The sequence below is a fragment of the Erythrolamprus reginae genome, unplaced genomic scaffold (genome assembly GCF_031021105.1).
Source record: "Erythrolamprus reginae isolate rEryReg1 unplaced genomic scaffold, rEryReg1.hap1 H_3, whole genome shotgun sequence".
In the NCBI taxonomy this organism is placed as follows: domain Eukaryota; kingdom Metazoa; phylum Chordata; class Lepidosauria; order Squamata; family Dipsadidae; genus Erythrolamprus; species Erythrolamprus reginae.
The window spans coordinates 397,052-417,968 of NW_027248484.1; the positions used below are offsets into that span (position 1 = coordinate 397,052).

A 20,917-nucleotide genomic window follows, 5' to 3' on the forward strand; every position below is an offset into this window, starting at 1 on the left:
CAAAGTTTCTATCAGTGAGGACAATTAACCCATGGAACAGCTTGCCACCGGAAGTAATGACTGCTTCATCACAGGAGGTTTTCCAAAAACATTACACAATAATTTGTCTGAAATCATGTAGGGCAGTGATGGTGAACCTTTTCGGCACTGAGTGCCCAAACTGGAACACGTGTGAATTCTGGAACCCAAAGACTAGCTGGCTGGTGTCTCTGTGTGTGCCGGCCAGCTGGTCTTTGGGTTTCTGGTACTCTAGTGCATGCAAAGGCCAGCTGGCCGGCGACAGCGCGCATGTTCAGATAGAGGGCTCTGTGTGCCATATTTATTTATTTTTATTTTATTTATTTATTTTGTCCAATACACAATGAGGGTTTTAGTGTGTATATATCTATATGCACATAGTAAAATACATGATGAAGGTTATAGAGGAGATACTCATAGTAAAATATATCTAAGAAATAATAGCAAAGAAGATATAGGAATAGAACATATCAATGAAAGAATAGAAGAAGAGATATAGGAATAGAAGAAAGGTATAGGAGATACAGGAGAGCAATACCACTGCGTAGTAGGGGGTTAGGCAAGATCAGTGGTGGCAAACCTTTTTTTCCTCGGGTGCCAAAAGAGCTTGGGCGTACTCTATTGCTCATGCTCGAGTGCCCACACTCAATTCAGTGCCTGGGGAGGGCAAAAACAGCTTCTCCTGCCCTTCCGCGGAGGCCCTCTGGAGGCTGGAAATGGCCTGTTTCCCAACTTCCGGTTGGCCCAGTAGGCTCGTGTTTCGCCCTCCCCAGGCTCCAAAGGCTTCCCTGGAGCTGGAGGAGGGTAAAAACGCCCTCTCCCCTCCTCCTGGAGGCGCTCTGGAAGCAAAAAAAACCCCTCCCAGTGCGTCTGTGAGCTAAAAATCAGCTGGCAGTGATAAAAAGTCCTCCCATCTCTTCACCACCAATGGTGCTTGCCTTCGCCCCAAAGCCCCCCACCAGGAAGCTGAAGCAGACCCCGAGATGGAATTCCTGCCCCCCTCAAAACTCCACAAAAAGACCCCACAGGGGGAGACTCTGCAGCAACACAATTGCACCTCTCTGTATCATGGGACGTAGTTTGAGGTTCTGCAACCCAACAGGACCGACACAGACTTCAGAGGAGAATCAGAACTGCAGAAAAAACAATGGCTGCCAACCTGCCTTCCATTGAGGACCTGTAGACTGCACGAGTCAAAAAGAGGGCGGGGGAAATATTGACTGACCCCTCGCATCCTGGACACAAATTGTTTCAACTCCTACCCTCAAAAGCGTTGCTACAGAGCACTGCACACCAAGACAACTAGACACAAGGACAGTTTTTCCCCGAACGCCATCACTCTGCTAAATAAATACTTCCCTCGGCACTGTCAAACTATTCACTAAGGCTGCACTACTATTACTACTAGTTTTTTCTCATCATTCCAATCATCACTTATGATTGTATGACTGTAACGTGTTGCTTGAATCCTTAAGATTTTTATTAATATTGTTTTCTCATTGCTTATTTGACCCCTATGACAATCATTGTGTTGTACCACATGATTCTTGACAAATGTACACTGCTCAAAAAAAAAAATGAAGGGAACACTCAAAGAACACTTCCTAGATCTGAATGGATGAAATATTCTGTACAAAGTTGAAAGTGCACAACAGCAAAAGAAACTGATTGCCAATCAGCGTTGCTTCCTAAGTGGACAGTTTGATTTCACAGAAGTTTGATTTACTTGGAGTTATATTGTCTTGTTTAAGTGTTCCCTTTATATTTTGAGCACCAAAGACAAATTCCTTGTGTGTCCAATCACGCTTGGCCCATGAAGAATTCTATTCCATTCTGATTTAATGCAGTATAAACATAGAAACATAGAAGACTGATGGCAGAAAAAGACCTCATGGTCCATCTAGTCTGCCCTTATACTATTTCCTGTATTTTATCTTACGATGGATATATGTTTATCCCAGGCATGTTTAAATTCAGTTCCTGTGGATTTATCTACCACGTCTGCTGGAAGTTTGTTCCAAGGATCTACTACTCTTTCAGTAAAATAATATTTTCTCATGTTGCCTTTCATCTTTCCCCCAACTAACTTCAGATTGTGTCCCCTAAAAAATGCAAATAATTTTTCTGCGGACCACCAAAATTTTCTCACGGACCCCCCAGTGGTCCAAAGACCCCCCAGTTGGTGGTTGCTGGTTTCAATGATTTTTGCAGCCTTGCAAAATCAGCATTGTTGAAGGCTGCAAGCTTACTCCTCCTTCTCTACACAAAAGGCATCTCGTAGACACACACAGAGAGAAAGAAATTTCCAACCCCCAAGCAAGGAAGTGGTTAAGTTCCTCGCCGGCGAGAGGGAAGTCTGACAGTTTAGCCTTGCCTCTTCAACTTCTTCATTTCCTCCTGAGCTGGCTCAGCGGAGAGCTGTTCACGTCGACTGCCCAGAGTCCGTGGACAAACCGTTCTGCTCCTCAACAGATCAAGATCTCGAGAGCTTCATCTTTCCCATCCAAGGTCAGTCTCTGAGATGCTCCTTCAAAAAAAGAAAAAAGACAAAACCCCAAAGAGATTCTCTTTCGGTTGTCTTCTTCTCTCTTGGCTAACTTTCTTGCGGAGGCGCTCCTCTCCGAAGGGATGGCAGGGGTCCAAAATCCGGAGTGAAAAAACTGGTTTGACTCATTTTCTCCCTCCTCACCACCACCACCACTCCTCCTCCTGCCCCATCCTCCTCCGCCTTTCCATTTGGGTGTTATTTCCTTTCCATTCCCTTCTGGCAATACTTTCAGGAAGTTTTGGGGGTTTTGTGTGTGTCTTTTTTTTCCCTTTCCACCCACTGAAGTTTCTCTCTGGAGAGCGGTTGGCTTCGCTTCTTGCGTTTTCTACCGAAACAACTCCTCAAAAGTTTCTCCCTCTCCAAACACACACGCACACACAAAAAAATTGTGGTTCTTCTGAACAATCCTCTGCAGATTAATGCAAGTGACATTGCTTCTCTGAAGTGGGCAGTTTTTTGGTGCTTGTTTCTTCAAAACAAGCAGAGTGAGTTTTTGGGGTTATTTTTTAAAAAGCGCTTTTTTTTTTAGAAAGGGAGCTGGTGAGTTGGGCAGAAGTTTTTGGATTTGGAGTTTGCTTGCAAGCCTCCCCCTACCCCAAAAAAAGAAATTATCCAGGGAAGCGGACTGTTATTTTTAGATTCCTGCCCCTCCTTGCAAGATGAGGGGAGGAGCCTTCTCTGTGGCGGCCCCGACCCTCTGGAACCAGCTCCCCATGGAGATTAGAACTGCCCCCACCCTCCTTACCTTTCGTAAACTCCTTAAAACCCACCTCTGCCGTCAGGCATGGGGGAATTGAGACATTTATGTATGGTATGTTTGTGTGTGTGTATGTCTGCTTTAATAAAGGGGTTTTTCTTTTAATGTTTTTAAATTATTAGATTTGTCATGAATTGCTTTGTTGTTGTCGTGAGCCACCCCGAGTCTACGGAGAGGGGCGGCATACAAATCTAATAAATAAAATAAAAATAAAATAAAGATCCTGCAAGATGACTAAATAGATTTTTTAACTATTCTGAGCTGATGAAAAAAAGAGCCATAATGGGTATCCTGCATACACGTTACAATTTGTAATTGGCTAAAGTTAAGATTCAGTTCAAATGATTTTCTCCATTACTGAAATTTCGATGGTTTTTCAAGGCGTTTCCATTTTGTTGTCCACCCCCTGTATGTATGTACAGTATGTATGTATGTATGTATGTATGTATGTAATTTAATGGTTTGTTTATTTTTATTAGCGTTGGAAGGGACCTTGTAGGTCATCTAGTCCAGTGATTTTCAACCTTTTTTGAGCTGCGGCACATTTTTTACATATACAAAATCATGGGGCACATTGAGCGGGGGGGGGGGGGGGGGCTAAAAAAGTTTGGACAAAAAAATTCTCTCTCTCTCTTCCTCCCTTTCGCTCTATTTCTCTCCCTCTTTTTCTCTCTCCCTTCCTTCCTCTCTCTCTCCATCCTTCTTTCTTTCTCTCTTCCTTCCTTCCTCTCTTTTTTGCTCTCTTTCTATCTCTCCCTCCTTCCCTGCCTTTCTTTCTCTCTCTCTCTCTCTCTTGCTTTCTTTCCCTCTCTTTCTCTCTTTCTCTTTCTCTCTCTCTTTCTTTCTCTCTCTTGCTGAGTTTCGCGGCACACCTGACCATGTCTCGCGGCACACTAGTGTGCCACGGCACACTGGTTGAAAAACACTGATCTAGTCCAACCCCCTACTGGTGCAGGGGGCCTATGCCACTCTAGACAAATAGCAACCCAATCTCTTCTTGAATGTCTCTAGTGTTGGAGCATTCATAACCTTCACAGGCACGCTGTTCCACTGGTTTATCGCTCTTACTGTCAGAAAGTTCCTCCTTACTTCTAGGTTGAATCTCTCTTTGGTCAGCTTCTATTCATTATTAATAATTAATAATGATAATTTATTGGATTTGTATGCCGCCCCTCTCCGTAGACTCGGGGTGGCTAACCACAATGATAAAAACAGCATGTGACAATCCAATAATAAAAACAACTAAAAGACCCTTATTATAAAACCAAACATACACACAGACATACCATGCATAACTTGTAATGGCCTAGGGGGAAGGAGTATCTCAACTCCCCCATGCCTGGCGGTATAAATGAGTCTTGAGTAGTTTACAAAAGACAGGGAGGGTGGGGGCAATTCTAATCTCCAGGGGGAGTTGGTTCCAGAGGGCCGGGGCCGCCACAGAGAAGGCTCTTCCCCTGGGGCCCGCCAAACGACATTGTTTAGTCGACGGGACCCGGAGAAGGCCAACTCTGTGCGACCTTATCGGTCGCTGGGATTCGTGCGGTAGCAGGCGGTTCCGGAGGTAGTCTGGTCCAAAGCCATGTAGGGCTTTAAAGGTCATGACCAACACTTTGAATTGTGACCGGAAACTGATCGGCAGCCAATGCAAGCCACGGAGTGTTGAGGAAACATGGGCAAATCTTGGAAGCCCCACGATGGCTCTTGCGGCTGAGTTCTGCACGATCTGAAGTTTCCGAACACTTTTCAATTATTCCTTGTCTGGCCTTCAGGTGCTTTTGAAAATAGCTTGACCCCCTTCTCTCTGTTGCAACCCCTCAAGTATTTGTAGACTGCTATCACGTCCACCCTGGACTTCTTCTTCGCTAGACTATCTATGCCCAGCTCCTGCAATGTTTCTTCGTTTGTTTTAGTTTTCAATCCCCTTATCATTCTGGTTGCTCTCTTCTTCTCTAGTGTTTCAAGGTCTTTTTTGTAGTGTGGAGACCAACGCTGAATGCAACCTTTAATCTGAACAAATCCCTCTTGAACTAATTGATAATATGAGGCTCCTGGGTGATCTTTCCATGCAGATAAGAAGGGTAGTTAGAAGCAGTGAATAACCTCAAGGGGATGACTAATCCACAATGATAATAATAACAACAGAGTTGGAAGGGACCTTGGAGGTCTTCTAGTCCAACCCCCTGCTTAGGCAGGAAACCCTACAGCACTTCAGACAAATGGTTATTCAATATCTTCTTTAAAACTTCCAGTGTTGGGAGCATTCACAACTTCTGGAGGCAAGCTGTTCCACTGATTCATTGTGCTAACTGTCAGGAAATTTCTCCTTAGTTCTAAGTTGCTTCTGTCCTGGATTTAATTTCCACCCGTTGCTTCTTGTTCTACCTTCAGGTGCTTTGGAGAATAGGTTGACTCCCTCTTTTTTGTGACCACCCCTGAGATATTGCAAAGTTGCTATCATTTATTTATTTATTTATTTATTCATTCATTCATTCATTCATTCATTCATCCATTCATCCAATACACAATACATATGGAAGAGAATAGATAATAAAGATATGTAAAAATAGAGGAGAAGATATATGAAAGGAAGTAAATATATATGATATATGAGATAAAGGAAAGACAATTGGACAGGGGACGAAAGGCACACCAGTGCACTTATGTACGCCCCTTACTGAACTCTTAGGAACCTGGAGAGGTCAATCGTGGAGAGTCTAAGGGAGAAGTGTTGGGGGTTAGGGGTTGACACAATTGAGTCCTGTAATGAGTTCCACGCTTTGACAACTCGATCGTTAAAGTCATATTTTTACAGTCAAGTTTGGAGCGGTGAATATTAAGTTTGAATCTGTTGCGCGCTCTTGTGTTGTTGCGGTTGAAGATGAAGTAGTCATTGACCGGTAGGACGTTGCAGCATATGATCTTGTGGGTCCAGCCATGCCCAGTTCCTGCAACTGTTCTTCATATGTTTTAACCTCCAGTCCCCTCATCATCTTTGTTGCTCTTCTCAGCACTTTTTCTAGAGTCTCAACATCCTTTTTGCATCGCGGCAACCAAAATCGAATGCAGTATTCCAGGTGTGGCCTTACCAAGGCCTTGTAAAGTGCTATTAACACTCCACGGGATCTTGATTCCACCCCTCTGTTAATCCCCTCTCCTTTGCCCTCTCCAATCCATCCCCAATGCAGTCAACCCTAATCGACCGTCACACTATCATGTCGAGGTGTGGAAAATGGGCAGGATTTCTCAATAGGGCCTCATGAAAACAGACAAACTAGAACAATGCGGACAAAAACCAGAGGAATCCATAAAACTCTTCACTCTGTTATTGAAACAACAACAACCCGTCTTTGCTGCCAAATGTGAACTCTCAACCAGGGAAAGATTGGCTTGCTATCTAACTCTTTCGAATTACTTTTTTTGAATTGGCTTGAAAGGCAAGGAAGTAAATAGCTTGGGGGCAAAAAAAAACAGCACAGGAAAACGGAACTATTTCTTAACCAAGAGCAGTTAGGTAATACCATATAAGGCCAAAAGTAGAGAGATTTCAGAGAGGAAGAGCAGACAGCAGTTCTCAAGGTTGGATTTCCTCATGAGGCTCAGCCTGATGGTCTTTGTTCTGCTTTTTAGAATAGAATAGAATAGAATTCTTTATTGGCCAAGCGTGATTGGACACACAAGGAATTTGTTTTTGGTGCAGATGCTCTCAGTGTACATAAAGGAAAAGAGACATTTGTCAAGAATCATGATTTGGTTATAGGGGAAAATATTTACTGACCCATCCTGGACACAATTTGTTTCAACTCCTACCCTCAAAACGTCGCTACAGAGCACTGCACACCAAGACAACTAGACACAAGAACAGTTTTTTCCCGAACGCCATCACTCTGCTAAACAAATAATTCCCTCAACACTGTCAGACTTTCTACTAAATCTGCACTTCTATTCTACTAGTTTTTCTCATCATTCCTTTCACCCATTTCCTCCCATGTTGACTGTATGACTGTAACTTGTGGCTTACATCCTAAGATTTTTATTAATATTGCTTCTTCATTGCTTATTTGACCCCTATGACAATCATTAAGTGTCGTACCACATGATTCTTGACAAATGTATATTTTATTTTATGTGCGCTGAGAGCATATGCACCAAGACAAATTCCTTGTGTGTCCAAACACACTTGGCCAATAAAATTCTATTCTATTCTATTCTAAAGCAACCAATTAGCTGGATCAACACATTTTGCAGAACTAATAAGCATTGACGGAAGATGTACCCAACCGTGGAGCTCCCTAAAACAGAAATAAAAGACTGATCAATGTGTTTGGTCTCCTTGTTTTTATTTTTATTTACCAAGGATTCGGATCTTTTGGGCAACCAAGACAGCATAGCTACTGTACTTGGTGGACAGACATAAGTCAGGAACAACGCTGCTTTTAAACTGTGCAAATCAGCGACAAGGTTATTCCAGCTAGGAACCATTGTGGTGTTTTCTCCTTGGACGTCTTCAGATTTCTAAATTGGATTTATTCAAGAGGTAGTCCTTGACTTAAGACCATCATTGAAACTAGAATTTCCATTGCTACGCAAGGTGGTTGTAAATTGTCTCAGGTGTAAAATGAAATGAAATGAAACAATAAAATATATAAAATAATATAAAACATTATAAAATAATATAAAATATATAAACTGTTGAGGCAGAGGTTTCTCCTCCGAGCTGGCTGCTTGGCTCCTGGACATTTCGCTACCAAACTAGGTAACATCATCAGCGTGCTTTTGGGTGCAATATCAAGACATTTCACCCCAAATCCTAATTTGTTACCAAGTTTGGTAACAAAACATCCGGGAGCCATGCAGCAAGTTCAAAGGAGAAACTTCTGCCTAAATCTACAACCCGAGCTATGAATAGTCTATGTAATTCCTAAAACCGAACCGTTTTTCTTTCTGAACAGGTTAAAAAACCATGGCTTATCAAAGCTTCCTGCTGGAACCCATCACCTGTCATGCCTGGAACAAGGACCGAACTCGTAAGTCTCCCTTTTTCAAAGAGCTGCTGGATCCCCAGAGATTCAACTCCTGAACTCAACAATAGCAATTATTCTATTCCTATTTCTATTCTTATTCTATTCTTATTTCTATTGCTTTTTTTAAAAAAAGAAAATAATTTTTATTACATATATACACATTTACACAAATAAAATAAATGGTATAAATCATAAGTTGAAACAATGCCAAATTAACACATACTAACAGACAAACAAACAAACACACACACACACAAAAAGAATAATTCTTATAATATCATTACTTATTTAAGTACACTAAACAATGATGACAATAACAATTAACATATAACATAATATATAATATTTGTACTTAAATTCCCTTGAGGGGGTAAGTTATAAATCATCATATAGTTTTAAATTATCTTCTGGTGAAGTATCTCATAACATCGGTATCTACCATTTTCTCCTTTAGGCTGTCCATATTCCTTTCATCATTTTTATTTTCTTAACTGCCTTCTTTCATTCATGTTTAATTTATTTAAATTCATACAAATCTTCCCTAAAAAAAAAAAATTGTATATAGATCTTTTATAATTTTTCATATGAAATAAAAAGGATATAAAGTATTATTATTATTGTATTTCAATTTAAGTTTTTGTTTCTTCTCTTAAACCAATTATAGAAGTATTTCCAAGTTTTATAATGATCGGATTCTTCTTTGTTTTTTAATTTGAGTGTTAATATTCTAATATTCTATTCTATTCTAATTCCTATTCTATTCCATTTTATTCTTATCCCTATTCGTATTCCTATTCCATCCCATCCTATTCCAAATCCCAATCCCCATCCCATACCATCCTATCTCATCCCATCCATTTCTTTTTCTATTTCTGCGCTGGCTGAGGAATTCTGGGAGTGGAAGTCCACATGTCTTTTGCAACGTTGCCAAGACTGAAGAAGACCCCCCCTCTAGCCTATCCCCCTGGATCCATGGGGAGTTTCTAGAAGTCCTCTAGCCCAGTGATTTTCAACCTTTTTTGAGCCAGGGCACATTTTTTACATTTACGAAACCCTGGGGCACATTGAGCCGGGGGGGAGGGGGGGGGCTAAAAAAAGTTTGGACAAAAAAATTATCTCTCTCCCTTCCTTCCTCTTTCTTTCTCTCTCTTCATCCCTCTTTCTTTCTCTTCCTTCCTTCCTCTCTTTTTTGCTCTCTTTCTCTCCCTCCTTCCCTCCCTCTATGTCTTTCTCTCTCTCTCCTTCCCTCCCTCTCTTTCTTTCTCTCTCTTGCTCTGTCTCTTGCTTTCTTTCTCTTGTTCTCTTTCTCTCTCTTGCTTTCTTTCTCTCTCTCTTGTTCTCTTTCTCGCTCACTCGCTCTTTCTCTCCCTTGCTTTCTTTCTCTCTCTTTCTTTCTTTCTTTCTCTTTTTTTCTCTCTCTCTTGCTTTCTTTCTCTCTCTGAGCTTTGCGGCACACCTGACCATGTCTCGCGGCACAGTAGTGTGCCACGGCACACTGGTTGAAAAACACTGCTCTAGCCCATCCATCCATCTGTAGATCTATATAAGACCGGTAGGCGTAGAATCCCTCCCAAGGAGCTGCCTTCTCTGCCCCACAGCTATGAGAAAGCCTCTCCTGTCCTCCCCTCCCCTCCCACTTCCTCTTCCCCTGGAATTTCCACCCCATTCATTCCACATCCAATCCCTCCCTCCCAGAGCAGGAGAACAAGACCACTTTCTCTTCTGCATTGCTGAATCAGGGACATTCCCAGCCATCTGAAAGAGCCATTTATCTGCAAATGCTATTTTTTAGTTTTTTGGAAATTTTGTGTGTGTGTGTGTGTGTGTGTGTGTGTGTGTGCTGTTAAAAAAAACACCACCACAAAAAAATTAACTTATTTTTAATGTTTGCATTGACGTTATGTAACTTTTTATATTAAGATGTGGTCCGGAACCTACATCGCATTTCGGACCGAAACACTCCAGAAAATGTCCAGAGAAGAACTCTCTGTTCCTCCACTCGCAACAGAATCCCCTACGTAACTAGACTTACAACCCTAGGTTTAGAAAGCTTAGAACTACGTTGCCTTAAACACGACCTGAGCATAGCCCGTAAAATCATCGGCTACAACGTCCTTCCCATCAACAACTACTTCAGCTTCAACCACAACAACACACGAGCACACAACAGACACAAACTTAAAGTAAACCGCTCCAAAATCGACTGCAGGAAATACGACTTTAGTAACCAAGTAGTTGATGTATGCAACTCCCTACCTGACTCTGTAGTATCATCACCTAACCCCCAAACTTTACCCTTAGACTCTCCACTGTTGACCTCCTCGGATTCCTAAGGGGTTAGTAAGGGGCGTGCATAAGTGCACCAGCATGCCTTCCGTCCCCTGTCCTAATGCTTTATCTTTTACTAGTATCATGTATATAAATATTATTATATCTCTGCATACCACCAATATGTGCTTGACAAAACAAACAAACAAATAAATAAATATATAAAATAAATAAATGAAAGATGGAGAAAAAGAATTTTTATTTAGACTTTTAAGAATTGACAATGTTGCATAAAATTAATGGAAATTTTTAGATAAGGAGAGCTAAGAAGTAAGAGTAATAAGAAAAGTTTTGATTTTAAGCATTGTTGTTGTGTTTGTATATATTGTTTTCTTTTATGGTGGGGGGAAAAAAATCAAAATTTTATACCCGAAAGAAAAAATAACTTTAGGACAAAGCCAAGTTTTTATGGCTCCCCTGGTTTTGGTCTGTTTCTTCTTGGTTTGTTTGTTTGGGGGGTTTGACAAAACAGGTCAAACCACAGGCTGGTTTTGTAAAACTTGGGTCCCTCTTCTTTCCTGCAGAACTCGCCATCTCCCCCAACAATCACGAAGTCCACATCTACAAGAAAAATGGGTCCAAGTGGGACAAAATCCATGAGCTGAAGGAACACAATGGGCAAGTGACAGGTGAGGACAATGAAGTCCCACTATTTAATTAATGATAGAATTACTTTATTGGTCAAGCGTGATTGGATGCACAAGGAATTTGTCTTTGGTGTGGATGCTCTCAGTGTACGTAAAAGAAAAGATACACTTGTCAAGAATCAGAGTAGAGTAGAATAGAATAGAATAGAATTCTTTATTGGCCAAATGTGCAGAAGGAATTTGTCTTAGGTGTAGATGCTCTCATTGTACATAAAAGAAAATATATATTAGAATAGAATAGAATAGAATTCTATATTGGCCAAGTGTGCACAAGGAATTTGTCTTAGGTGTAGATGCTCTCATTGTACATAAAAGAAAATATATATTAGAATAGAATAGAATTCTATATTGGCCAAGTGTGCACAAGGAATTTGTCTTAGGTGTAGATGCTCTCATTGTACATAAAAGAAAATATATATTAGAATAGAATAGAATAGAATTCTATATTGGCCAAGTGTGCACAAGGAATTTGTCTTAGGTGTAGATGCTCTCATTGTACATAAAAGAAAATACAGTATATATTAGAATAGAATAGAATTCTATATTGGCCAAATGTGCACAAAGAATTTGTCTTTGGTGCAGATGCTCTCATTGTACATAAAAGAAAATACAGTATATATTAGAATAGAATAGAATTCTATATTGGCCAAATATGCACAAGGAATTTGTCTTCGGTGCAGATGCTCTCATTGTACATAAAAGAAAATATATATTAAAATAGAATAGAGTAGAGCAGACTAGACTAGACTAGAATAAATGGGTTGAGAACCACTGCATTAGGGCGTTTTGAGTTTTCTTTTTAAAAAAAACCAGGTGTCCAACTTCGGATCCCCAGAATCCTTCTACTTGATCTCCTTTCACAGGCATCGATTGGGCGCCCGACAGCAACCGGATTGTGAGCTGTGGGACAGACCGCAACGCCTATGTCTGGACCCTGAAGAACGATGTTTGGAAGCCCACCCTGGTCATCCTCCGGATCAATCGTGCGGCCTGTTGTGTGAAGTGGTCCCCGAAGGAGAACAAGTTTGCGGTGGGCAGCGGCTCCCGGAGGATCTCCATCTGCTACTTTGAGCAAGAGAATGATTGGTGCGTTGCTTAGCAAATGTGGGATGGGTGGGGGCGTGGCAGATTTGTGGCTGGAGAATTCTGGGAGTTGAAGTCCAAAGGTCTTAGAAGTTGGATAGCCTTAAAGTGGATAGCTGCTTAAATTTTCAAAATGCAACCAAAGATGAACAAAGCTGTTGGAGATTATTCCATGAATCAAAACTGGGCCCTAGGTCTCTCCCTTGCAGGTCGGTCCTCTCCCCTCTGCTATTTAATATCTACATGAAACCGCTGGGTGAGATCATCCAAGGGCATAGGGTTAGGTATCATCAGTACGCTGATGATACCCAGCTTTACATCTCCACCCCATGTCCAGTCAGCGAAGCAGTGGAAGTGATGTGCTGGTGCCTGGAGGCTGTTGGGGTCTGGATGGGTGTCAACAAGCCCAAACTCAACCCTGACAAGACGGAGTGGCTGTGGGTCTTGCCTCCCAAGGACAATTCCATCTGTCCGTCCATTACCCTAGGGGGGGAGAAATCATTTCCCCCCTTGGAGAGGGTCCGCAACTTGGGCGTCCTCCTCGATCCACAGCTCACATTGGAACATCATCTTTCAGCTGTGGCGAGGGGGGCGTTTGCCCAGGTTCGCCTGGTGTACAGTTGCACCGAGTCTTCGGAGAGGGGCGGCATACAAATCTAATTTATTATTATTATTATTATTATTATTATTATTATTATTATTATGTATGATCGGATGCACAAGGAATTTGTCTTTGGTGCAGATGCTCTCATTGTACATGAAATAAAATATATATTAGAATAGAGTAGAGTAGAGTAGAGTTTAAAAGCTGGGCATTTCAGCTTCTCTCTCCAATTTCTCCCAGGTGGGTCTGTAAGCACATCAAGAAGCCGATTCGATCGACCATCCTCTGCCTGGATTGGCACCCAAACAACGTCCTCCTGGCGGCAGGATCCTGTGACTTCAAATGCAGGTGGGTCTTCTGGATCGACTATACAGTCAAGATGGAAGTTGTAATGTAAATCTGTTATGAAGTCTTCTTCTCCACCCGTTGCACACTAATTGGTGCGATCGTGGATCTAGCTGAAATAGCTCCTTCTCGGATGAGTGTTGTAGAGTCACCTGCTTTGTTTTCCTCCTTTCCATCCACCTTTCAGGATCTTCTCGGCCTACATTAAAGAGGTGGAAGAGCGCCCAGCCCCTACTCCTTGGGGATCCAAGATGACGTTTGGGGAGCTGATGTTTGAGTCGAAGAGCAGCTACAGCTGGGTCCACAGTATCTGCTTTTCCGAGAGTGGCAACCATCTGGCCTGGGTGGGCCACGACAGCACCATCTGTTTGGCAGACGCCAACAAGAAAATGGCGTAAGTAGGGTGGTGTGAGGAAGAGAGCCTCGGTGGTGCAGTGGTTAGAGTGCAGCGCTGCAAGCTACGTCTGCTGGTCACCAGCAGTTTGGCAGATCGAATCTCAGTAGGCTTAAGGTTTACTTCCATCCTTCCGATGTTGGTAAAATGAGGAGCCAGATTGTTGGGGGCAATATATGTTGACTCTGTAAGACTGCTTAGAGAAGGCTGTAAGGCACTATGAAGTGGTATATAAGTCTAAATGCTAATGCTAAGAAGAAATTAGGACAATATTAATGGAAAAGAAAGCTGGAGAGTTATATAGAAACATAGAAGACTGACGGCAGAAATATACCTCCTGGTCCAACTAGTCTGCCCTTATACTATTTCCTGTATTTTATCTTACAATGAATATATGTTTATCCCAGGCATGTTTAAATTCAGTTACTGAATTTAAATATTGTGTTGTTTAAGTGTTCCCTTTATTTTTTGAGCAGCTTTAAATAAATAAATAAGTAAATAAATAAATAAATAATAAACAAACAAACAAATATTAAAAGTTGTTTTAGCTTGCAGGCTTTTGGTCTATAGTCTATGACTTTTTGGGGGTCCACCTACCCTGTTTCCTCCAAAATAAGATATCCCCTGATACAGTCTTGGAGAATTGACATAGGTGGACCCCAAAAAAGTCACCTGGAGGATGTAGAGTTTGGAAAGTTTGATGAGCGGTGCTTTATTTGATATAATCCACAACTGGAGTTTTCACATTCGTAATTGAAACAAATATTAAGGATCGGGCTGAAGTTTTGCTTTACTCCTCAGTGTTGCTTGCCTTTCTACGGAAACTCTGCCCCTCCTGGCTGTTACCTTCATCACCGAGAATAGTCTTGTGGCTGCGGTAAGTCATACACTTTCTCTCTTCTGGGGTGATCTTCCCACAAAAAGGGAAACAGCTCCAAACTCAAAAGTAAACCGCTCCAAACTCAACTGTAGGAAATACAACTTTAGCAACTGAGTAGTTGATGCATGGAACTCACTACCAGACTCTGTAGTATCATCACCTAACCCCCAAAACTTTACCCTTAGACTATCCACTGTTGACCTCACCTGATTCCTAAGAGGTCAGTAAGGGGCGTACATAAGTGCACCAGCGTGCCTTCCGTCCCATGTCCTAATGTTTCTCTCTTACTAGTATCATGTATATAAACATTTTTATATCTTTGTATACTACCAATTCATACTTGACAAAATAAATAAATAAAATTCTCTATGAAACATTAGAACACAATACAGTGGTACCTCTACCTATAAACGCCTCTACTTACAAACTTTTCTAGATATGAACCGGGTGTTCAAGATTTTTTTGCCTCTTCTCAAGAACCGTTTTCCACTTACAAACCTGAGCCTTCGAAACTGTAACCGTAAAAGGCAGGGAGAAGCCTCTGTGGGGCCTCTCTAAGAATCTCCTGGGAGGAAACAGGGCTGGAAAAGGCGGAGAGAAACCTCCGTGGGGCCTCTCTAGGAATCTCCTGGGAGGAAACAGGGCCTGAAAAGGCAGAGAGAAGCTTCCGTGGGGCCTCTCTAGGAATCTCCTGGGAGGAAACAGGGCTGGAAAAGGTGGAGAGAAACCTCCGTGGGGCCTCTCTAGGAATCTCCTGGGAGGAAACAGGGCCGCAAAAGGCAGGGAGAAGCTTCCATGGGGCCTCTCCAGGAATCTCCTAGGAGGAAACAGGACCTCCACTCTCCCTGTGGTTTCCCCAATCGCACGCCTTATTTGCTTTTACATTGATTCCTATGGGAAAAATTGCTTCTTCTTACAAACTTTTTAAATTAAGAACCTGGTCACGGAACGAATTAAGTTCATAAAGTGACACTGTATAATCCTTTCACAGCTGTATTGCAGGTTCTCTATCCCCAGGAATAACAAGTTTAGGAGTTGTGGACCAGCCTCGTCAGAAAGACACTGGTTTGGGGTAGCTCTACCCAACCGTAAGTTGGGTAGAACGTGAACTTCATCGCTCTTGTCTTCTCTATTTTTTTCCCCCCAGGGACATGACTGCTACCCCATGTTGTTCGTGTACAATGAACAGCAGGGCGCCTTGAGCTATGGTGGGAAAATGGACATCCCTAAGCAGAGTTCCCAGCGTGGACTGACAGCTCGGGAGCGTTTCCAGAACCTGGACAAGAAGGCCAGCTCTGATACCAACAATGCTTCTCTGGACACGGTCCACAAGAACAGCATCAGGCAAGGCTGCAAAACCTTTTTCCTCTTTATAACTAAGGGTCTCCATATTTGGCAAGTTAGCAATAACCTGAAACCAGTGAAGGGCTGCAAAAATGTTTACTACCACACTGTGGGTGTGGCTTTCCGGCCATGTGACCAGGTGGGTTAAAGGTTATGTGACTGGCTTAAAGGTGGCCAACTTGACATCACTCATGTCAAGGGTTTGGGTTAGGGTGCCTGGCCTCTCCGCGCCTCAAAGAGATATAATTTCCCTATCTATTTACTATTATTGAACATCCAAAACATACTATTTAATTCTATGTATATATGCCATATATTTGCATACATATTACACAGGCACACAAAAATATGCATTATCTACTATATAAACTGTATGTGTATGTACACACACGCACATACAGCTCTTAGGGGTCGTGATTTCTGACAGTCTCAAAATGGGTGAGCAGTGTGGTCGGACGGTAGGAAAAGCAAGTAGGATGCTTGGCTGCATAGCTAGAGGTATAACAAGCAGGAAGAGGGAGATTGCGATCCCCTTATATAGAGCGCTGGTGAGACCACATTTGGAGTACAGTACTGTGTTCAGTTCTGGAGACCCTCACCTACAAAAAGATATTGACGAAATTGAACAGGTCCAAAGACGGGCTACAAGAATGGTGGAATGTCTTAAGCATAAAACGCATCAGGAAAGACTTCATGAACTCCATCTGTCTAGTCTGGAGGACAGAAGGAAAAGGGGGGACAGGATCGAAACATTTAAATATGTTAAAGGGTTAAATAGGGTTCGGGAGGGAAGTGTTTTTAATAGGAAAGTGAACACAAGAACAAGGGGGCACAATCTGAGGTTAGTTGAGGGAAATATCAGAATCAACGTGAGAAAATATTATTTGACTGAAAGAGTAGTAGATGCTTGGAACAAACTTCCAGCAGACGTGGTTGGTAAATCCACAGACTGAATTGAAACATGCCTGAGATAAACATAGATCTATCCTAGGATAAAATACAGGAAATAGTATAAGGGCAGACTAGATGGACCATGAGGTCTTTTTCTGCCGTCAATCTTCTGTTTCTATGACTCAACCCAGGGATCCTTCTGTTCTCTTCCAGCCAAATCTCTGTGGTTGCCGGCGGGAAGGGCAACTGCTCCAAATTCTGCACCACCGGGATGGATGGCGGCATGAGCATATGGGACGTGAAGGTGAGTAGGGAGGGCGAAAGAGGGCTGCCCAGGGCCATCCAGGTAGAATTCTTAAGAGAGGAACAATGTCTAGACGTTTTAAGGCTTAAACATGAAGTTAAAAAGGTCAAAGGTGGAAGCACAGAAGCAATATTTTTTGCCAAAATCTCTCTCGTGCGTGCGCTCCTCCACAACATTTTGCTGTGCGCGCAATGCAACTTTCACTATCAGAGCGCCATCCTCAACCATACCAATCAGTGGGAATGATTGACTTTTAATGTAACGGGATTTTAGATTAGATTAAACTAATTGGATTTAGGATACTTGTATTGTTTTTTTCTTTTATATGTTCTAAGATGCCCCGAGTCCTTGGAGATATAAATCCAATCAATCAATCAATCCCTGTAGCAACCTGCTACTGCAACCCAACCCATAACATCTGGTTGCAGCATTATATATCTTTCTAACAACATGTCCCAGAAGCATTCTTTAAAAAAATGAAATCAAAACCCTGGTTAGCTACAAATACATGACCACTTTCATGGTTCACTTTATTTATTATTATTATTATTTTATTTATGATCATTATTTCAACGGGAAGGAGCCTTGTCTGGTTTTCATCCTTTCATGTTGCAAGAACGTCGTTTGGCGGGTCCCAGGGGAAGAGCCTTCTCTGTGGCGGCCCCGACCCTCTGGAACCAGCCCCCCCCTGAGATTAGAACTGCCCCCACCCTCCTTGCCTTCTGCAAACTCCTTAAAACCCACCTCTGCCGTCAGGCATGGGGGAACTGAAATACCTTCCCCAGGCCTATACTGTTTATGTATGGTATGTTGTGTGCATGTTTATTAAAAAAAAAATTATGGGTTTTTAGCTAATTATTGAATTTGTATTATATTGTTTTCTGTTGCTGTTGTGAGCCGCCCCGAGTCTGCGGAGAGGGGTGGCATACAAATTTAATAAAAAAATAAAAAAAAATAAAAAAACAAATTCCACCCCTCTGAAAAAACTTCGGTGGAAATTTGGAATAAAATTGAGGCAGGGGGTTGAGTCCTTTCTGGGGGAAATAGATTTTTTTTTCATTCCATGTTTTTAGTTAGTTTTAGATTAGATTTATTAGATTTATATGCCGCCCCTCTCCGCAGACTCGGGGCGGCTCACAACAATAGTAAAAACAGTACATAGTGACACATCCAATACCCACCAATCCAATTACAATTTTAAGTTAAGAAATTCATAAAACAACCCCAATATATATAAAAAACAAACACACAATCAAACACAAAAAAGACATGGGCAAGGGGGAGATGTTTCAGTTCCCCCATGCCTGACGACAGAGGTGGGTTTTAAGGAGTTTACGAAAGGCAAGGAGGGTGGGGGCAATCCTAATCTCAGGGGGGAGCTGGTTCCAGAGGGTCGGAGCCACCACAGAGAAGGCTCTTCCCCTGGGTCCCGCCAGACGACATTGTTTAGTCGACGGGACCCGAAGAAGGCCGACTCTGTGGGACCTAACCGGTCGCTGGGATTCGTGCGGCAGAAGGCGGTCCCGGAGATATTCTGATCCGGTGCCATGAAGGGCTTTATAGGTCATAACCAACACTTTGAATTGTGACCGGAAACTGATCGGCAGCCAATGCAGACTGCGGAGTGTTGGAGTAACATGGGCATATTTGGAAAAGCCCATGATTGCTCTCGCAGCTGCATTCTGCACGATCTGAAGTTTCCGAACACTTTTCAAAGGCAGCCCCATGTAGAGAGCGTTACAGTAGTCGAGCCTCGAGGTGATAAGGGCATGAGGTTCTGCTTGAGCCAAAGAAAAGGGGAGGGGAAAAAAATAATCAAGAAGTTAGAGAGATTTATAATCTTGAGAATCCGGGGTAAAATCACTCCGGATTCCAATGGATCCAATTTCTGATCTTGAGCAAATAGAGTCGGGATTGTAAATTCTCTTTCCTTTTGTGTTTCAGACGTTGGAGGCTGCAATGAAAGGCCTTCGGGTGAAATAAGCCAACGGCCCCTCCCTGCATAAAATCCACCAGCGGAGACAGCGACTCCCACCTGCCCAGGAAATCAATCAAAGCTTCATCGATTCCTGCTTTCCAGAACCTTCAAGAAATGACAATCCCAGATACTACGAGCTCAGCTTTTTTTAAAAAAATCAGGCCTCCTGGGCAGGAACCCAGGAGGTGCTTAAAATTAAAATAAAACGCATGCAGTTATTAAAAACAAGTGTAAAATCTGTGTCTTGACATGGGTCTCTTCCTCCTTCCTACAGTCAAGATTGCATTTCTCAGAATTTAAAAGATGAATCTCTGCCAATTTTTATGCTTGCAGGCAGTCCGCGAGTTACGACGGCAATGGAGCCCAACATTTCCATTGCTAAGTGAAATATCTGTGAAGTGAGCTTTGGTCCATTGTGTTGCCATCCTTGTCAGCCTCAGGAAATGTTTGATTCTGAAGACGAAGAGCCAAGTGCCTTAGTTTATCCTGGGTTAGGGGAGGGGATAGTAGGGGAGACGGGGTTAGGGGATAGTAGGGGAGATGGGGGTGAAGGGAACAGTGATTTAGAAGAGCCTCAGGGGGCTGAGGTTACTATGGAAAAGGGTTCCCTGTCAGATATCTTTTTGTAGGTGAGGTCTCCAGAACTGAACACATTTGGAATAATACTGTGTTCAGTTCTGGAGACCTCACCTACAAAAAGATATTGACAAAATTGAACGGGTCCAAAGACGGGATACAAAAATGGTGGAAAGTCTTAAGCATAAAACGTATCAGGAAAGACTTAATGAACTCAATCTGTCTAGTCTGGAGGACAGAAGGAAAAATGGGGACACGATCGAAACATTTAAATATATTAAAGGGTTAAATAAGGCCCAGGAGGGAAGTGTTTTTAATAGGAAAGTGAACACAAGAACAAGGGGACACAATCTGAAGTTAGTTGGGGGAAAGATCGAAAGCAACGTGAGAAAATATTATTTCACTGAAAGAGTAGTAGATCCTTGGAACAAACTTCCAGCAGACGTGGTTGGTAAATCCACAGTAACTGAATTTAAACATGCCTGGGATAAACATAGATCCATCCTAAGATAAAATACAGGAAATAGTATAAGGGCAGACTAGATAGACCATGAGGTCTTTTTCTGCCGTCAGTCTTCTATGTTTCTATAGTGATGAGTTATCACAGAACGAGTGGTTAAATCCAAAATATAGAAGAAAAATCAAAAGAAGAGAAGTCCAAGGTAAGAGGTATTAATCTGCAGTTTAGTAGTTCTGTGCATTGCATACGTCACTTTAGGAGAAATTGGAAAAGGCGGTTGTGTTCCGACAGCTAGTTTATAGTTTAATCAGATTTGTATGCCGCCCCTCTCCGCAGACTGATTGACAAAGTATGGCGCGTGTTTCATTAGCCTCTTGAAAAGAAAACCCTAGATAATTATGAGACTGCTCCAATGAGCAAGAAAAAGTTTCGCAGAAAACTGTGTTTTGTGCCGGTAAGATTTTTGCTTAAGTAGAGATTTATAGCCTGTTATCTCCCAAGCTATTCAGAATAGTATGTTAACTGCATCAGAAAGTAATTAACTCCCTGCCGATAGCGAAATTCCAATCCTGCTGCTTGCTTGCTACCAGATTATATCCCGTGTGTATTTGAACGGTCGAAGAGAAATAAGAGTTTACTTGTTTGAAGATTGAGCCTTTGGAGAATTTGTGGGATCAGTAATCGTGGCTAGAACACATTGTGCAACTTCCTTGCCACGGCTGTTAGGCGAATCACT

General features: G+C 42.2%; 1 protein-coding gene across 1 annotated transcript; it reads left to right on the forward strand.

Annotated features, from left to right (window-relative positions):
* Window positions 1-2,374: 2,374 nt before the first annotated feature.
* Window positions 2,375-19,370, forward strand: LOC139155558 (actin-related protein 2/3 complex subunit 1B-A-like). The gene is made up of 10 exons (XM_070730741.1): window positions 2,375-2,526; window positions 8,276-8,350; window positions 11,200-11,304; window positions 12,186-12,408; window positions 13,250-13,357; window positions 13,542-13,748; window positions 14,550-14,625; window positions 15,776-15,972; window positions 17,077-17,167; window positions 19,112-19,370. Exons 2-10 carry the CDS (start codon window positions 8,287-8,289, stop codon window positions 19,148-19,150), a joined length of 1,110 nt encoding a protein of 369 aa, XP_070586842.1. The 5' UTR covers window positions 2,375-2,526; window positions 8,276-8,286; the 3' UTR covers window positions 19,151-19,370.
* The last annotated feature ends 1,547 nt before the right edge of the window (window positions 19,371-20,917 follow it).

Coding starts and splice junctions, on each gene's coding strand:
- LOC139155558 (XM_070730741.1), top strand. CDS start 8,287: ATGGCTTATCAAAGCTTCCTGCTGGAACCCATCACCTGTCATGCCTGG. Junction 14,626..15,775: donor AGAATAGTCTTGTGGCTGCG/GTAAGTCATACA, acceptor TTTTCCCCCCAG/GGACATGACTGCTACCCCAT. Junction 17,168..19,111: donor TGAGCATATGGGACGTGAAG/GTGAGTAGGGAG, acceptor TTTGTGTTTCAG/ACGTTGGAGGCTGCAATGAA.